The sequence below is a fragment of the Zerene cesonia genome, chromosome 14 (assembly GCF_012273895.1).
Source record: "Zerene cesonia ecotype Mississippi chromosome 14, Zerene_cesonia_1.1, whole genome shotgun sequence".
In the NCBI taxonomy this organism is placed as follows: Eukaryota; Metazoa; Arthropoda; class Insecta; order Lepidoptera; family Pieridae; genus Zerene; species Zerene cesonia.
In genome coordinates this window covers 1327216-1330109 of record NC_052115.1, presented here as the reverse complement: position 1 = coordinate 1330109, position 2894 = coordinate 1327216, and the positions used below count along the sequence as shown (strand labels likewise).

The 2894-nt window shown below is 45.6% G+C and overlaps 1 protein-coding gene across 3 annotated transcripts in view; it reads left to right on the top strand.

Moving 5' to 3' along the window:
- The window catches only part of LOC119831680 (oxysterol-binding protein-related protein 9), a 60556-nt gene extending 57662 nt beyond the window's left edge, over nucleotides 1–2894 (top strand). For all 3 annotated transcript variants that reach the window (XM_038355132.1, XM_038355133.1, XM_038355131.1), the window contains exons 13-16: nucleotides 388–647; nucleotides 1006–1225; nucleotides 1745–1972; nucleotides 2765–2894. In XM_038355132.1, coding sequence (XP_038211060.1) covers nucleotides 388–647; nucleotides 1006–1225; nucleotides 1745–1972; nucleotides 2765–2878 — 822 coding nt within the window. In that variant the 3' untranslated portion in view covers nucleotides 2879–2894. The remainder of the gene's footprint in view (nucleotides 1–387; nucleotides 648–1005; nucleotides 1226–1744; nucleotides 1973–2764) is intronic.

Here is a 2894-nt window from a genome sequence, read left to right as displayed (position 1 = left end):
TTTTATGTCTTTTTTGTAATTGTTTTTATTATTGTGTATGTTGTTTGGTTGCAATAAATCATTTGTATTATTATTATTATTATTATGATAAAGATCTAAGGTCTGCTTAAGTATCTTAGGCTGAAGAGCCATTGTTACAATTCAAAAAACATTTTTTCCGATGATGTCTAGATGCAGTCGAACCGCCGTTTATAAAGGGAAAAATTGTAAAAATTAAAGGTGAAAAATAGTTTTTCACCAGAATTACATTAAAAGGGGAAGAAATCAAAAATAATCAAACATAATTTTAACCAAAAACACTGCTCCCTCTTACTCAATAGGTGTAACCCAACACATAGTTTTTTATTACATGACGTCTTAAAAAATGTTCCTATGCTATAATTGCAGCAAGAAGTCGGCGACGGGCCGGTGCCCTGGTGCACCCCGGACCAACTGTCCTTCGTCGCTGAGCAGGTGTCCCACCACCCCCCCATTTCGGCCTTCTACGCGGAGCACGTTAATAAACGCATACAGTTCGAAGCGTGGGTGTGGACCAAGAGCAAGTTCCTGGGCCTGTCCATTGGTGTCCACAATATTGGGAAAGGAACCGTGACCCTGTTGGACCTGGGGGAAGAGTATACGCTCACTTTTCCCAATGGATACGGCAGGTTCGTGTTTGAGAATGGAATAATATGAATGATTGAGCCACGCTTGATGTGGTTATCGAAGCGGATTTACATTTAAGTGCCTATTTTTTTCTGTAAAAGAAACAAGTTTTAAGTTTTTTTAGTCGATCGATCAAAACCAGTAAACAAACATATGTTTTGGTAAGCAAAAATTTGAGTTAAGGCTCAATTATTTGTTCAGTATTTTAGATATTAGGTCTTTAATTTTAACCTCCGTCTGGTTGTCTGGAAAAAATCGCTATATAGCGATAACACCGCCAATCGTTTATATTGTAATTTTATTAAGTTTTTGTTAAAAGCAATAAAGAATAAATAAATAAATAGATGACCTCTATTCCAGATCGATACTAACAGTGCCGTGGATAGAGCTGGGCGGTTCCGTGGTGATAGAGTGCGTGCAAACCGGGCACCGGGCGCACGTGGAGTTCCTCACCAAGCCCTTCTACGGCGGCAAGAAGCATCGCGTCACGTGCGAGGTGTTCGCCGGGGACAAGAAGCCGTACTACACCGCGCAGGGCGAGTGGAACACCAGGATGGACGGCCGCTGGACCGAGTCCGGGGTGAGTTTGTTTGATGTGCACTTTAAATGTATGTATATAAAGTTTATTTTTGCATATTTCATCTTAGAGTCTTTCAATGAATTGAACGTTAATCATGATTAAATTATTTTACACATACGAGTGTTTCACACTTGACACTAATATTATAAATGTGAAAGTTTGTTTGTTTGGATGTTTGTCCGTCAATCACGCTGAATTTGATGACATTTGTTATACAGACAGGGTATGAGCTAACTTGAGTGATAGGATACTTGGTATCCCGATTAAAAGCTCCCTTGGGACAAAACAGGAATGTTCATATCTGAGCGGAGCCGGAACGAGCGTCTAGACTCTATACATAGCACTAGCGCCCTGGCTTCGCCCGTAGCACACATATAGCTTATATCCTTCCTCAATAAATGGGCTAACTAACACTGAAAGAATTTTTGAAATTGGACCAGTATTTCCTGATATTAGTGTATAAACTCTTCAGCTTTATAATATTAGTATGAGCATAATGATACGCGTCGCGGTCCGCAGCGCACGGAGGTGGTGTTCGACGTGTCGACGATGCGCACGCGGCGCAAGCGCGTGGCGCCGGTGGGGCGGCAGGCGGCGCACGAGTCGCGCCGCGTGTGGCGCCACGTGACCGCCGCGCTGCGCGCCGCCGACACCGACGCCGCCACCGCCGCCAAGCGCCGCCTCGAGCAGGCGCAGCGCGACGCCGCCAAGCGCCGCCTCGACGCCGACGAGCCCTGGCTCACGCAGGTGCGCCGGGTTGCTCGATCCACCGGTTGCAACTTTGCTTGATCGACTAGTTGCTCGATCGGTTGCACGATCGGTTGCACGATTGGATACACGATTGGTCGCTCGACTGGTTGATCAATCGGTTGCTCGATTGGCTCGATTGGTTTGCTTGATTGGTTGCTCGCTTGGCATATAGCGCAGTGGGCGACTGAACTGATGGTTTGCCTGATGGTGAGCGATCACCATCGCTCATGTATATACGCACAAGTGGTGCCTCTGTGAATGAACTGCCCGCTTGTAAGAGGTAAGGGATGACGAAACTAGGAAGAGTGAGAAAAAAGAAAAGAGCCTCCGGCTCCCCCCTTCACTATGAGAAACACAGTAGCATGGTGCTATTACATACCAGTTTTCTGTGGTGGTATGGTTTTTCCCTGGTTCCCGAAACATGCTCTTCTCCCACGTGTGCGTGAGAGAAACTTGGGCGCTGCTTTGACGAGCTGTGATTGGTTGCTTGTAGATTACGCAAACAAATACAATAGGACGTAAGGTCCTTCCTTACATCCTCCTAATATGATGCGAAAGTTTATAAGGATGTGTGTGTGTTTGTTGCTCTTTCACGCAAAAACTACTGAACCGATTGCAATGAAATTTAATACGTAGAGAGCTGGACAACTGGAATTACATATAGGCAACTTTTATCCCGGGACTTACGCGGGTGGAACCGCGAGGCGCAGCTAGTCCAATTCTAATTTTATAACATTATCGTAACTCAATATAAAACAATTGGTCTATAACAGAATGTCCCGTTTCCAGCTATTCAGCCCGAAAAGCGAAGAGGGCTGGGAGTACAACACGCCGCTCAAACAGCGCCTCGAAGCGAACAAGGGGTCGCCGCAGCGCAAGCCGGAGAACGCGGAAACGAGATAATGCGTCTAGATCCCAA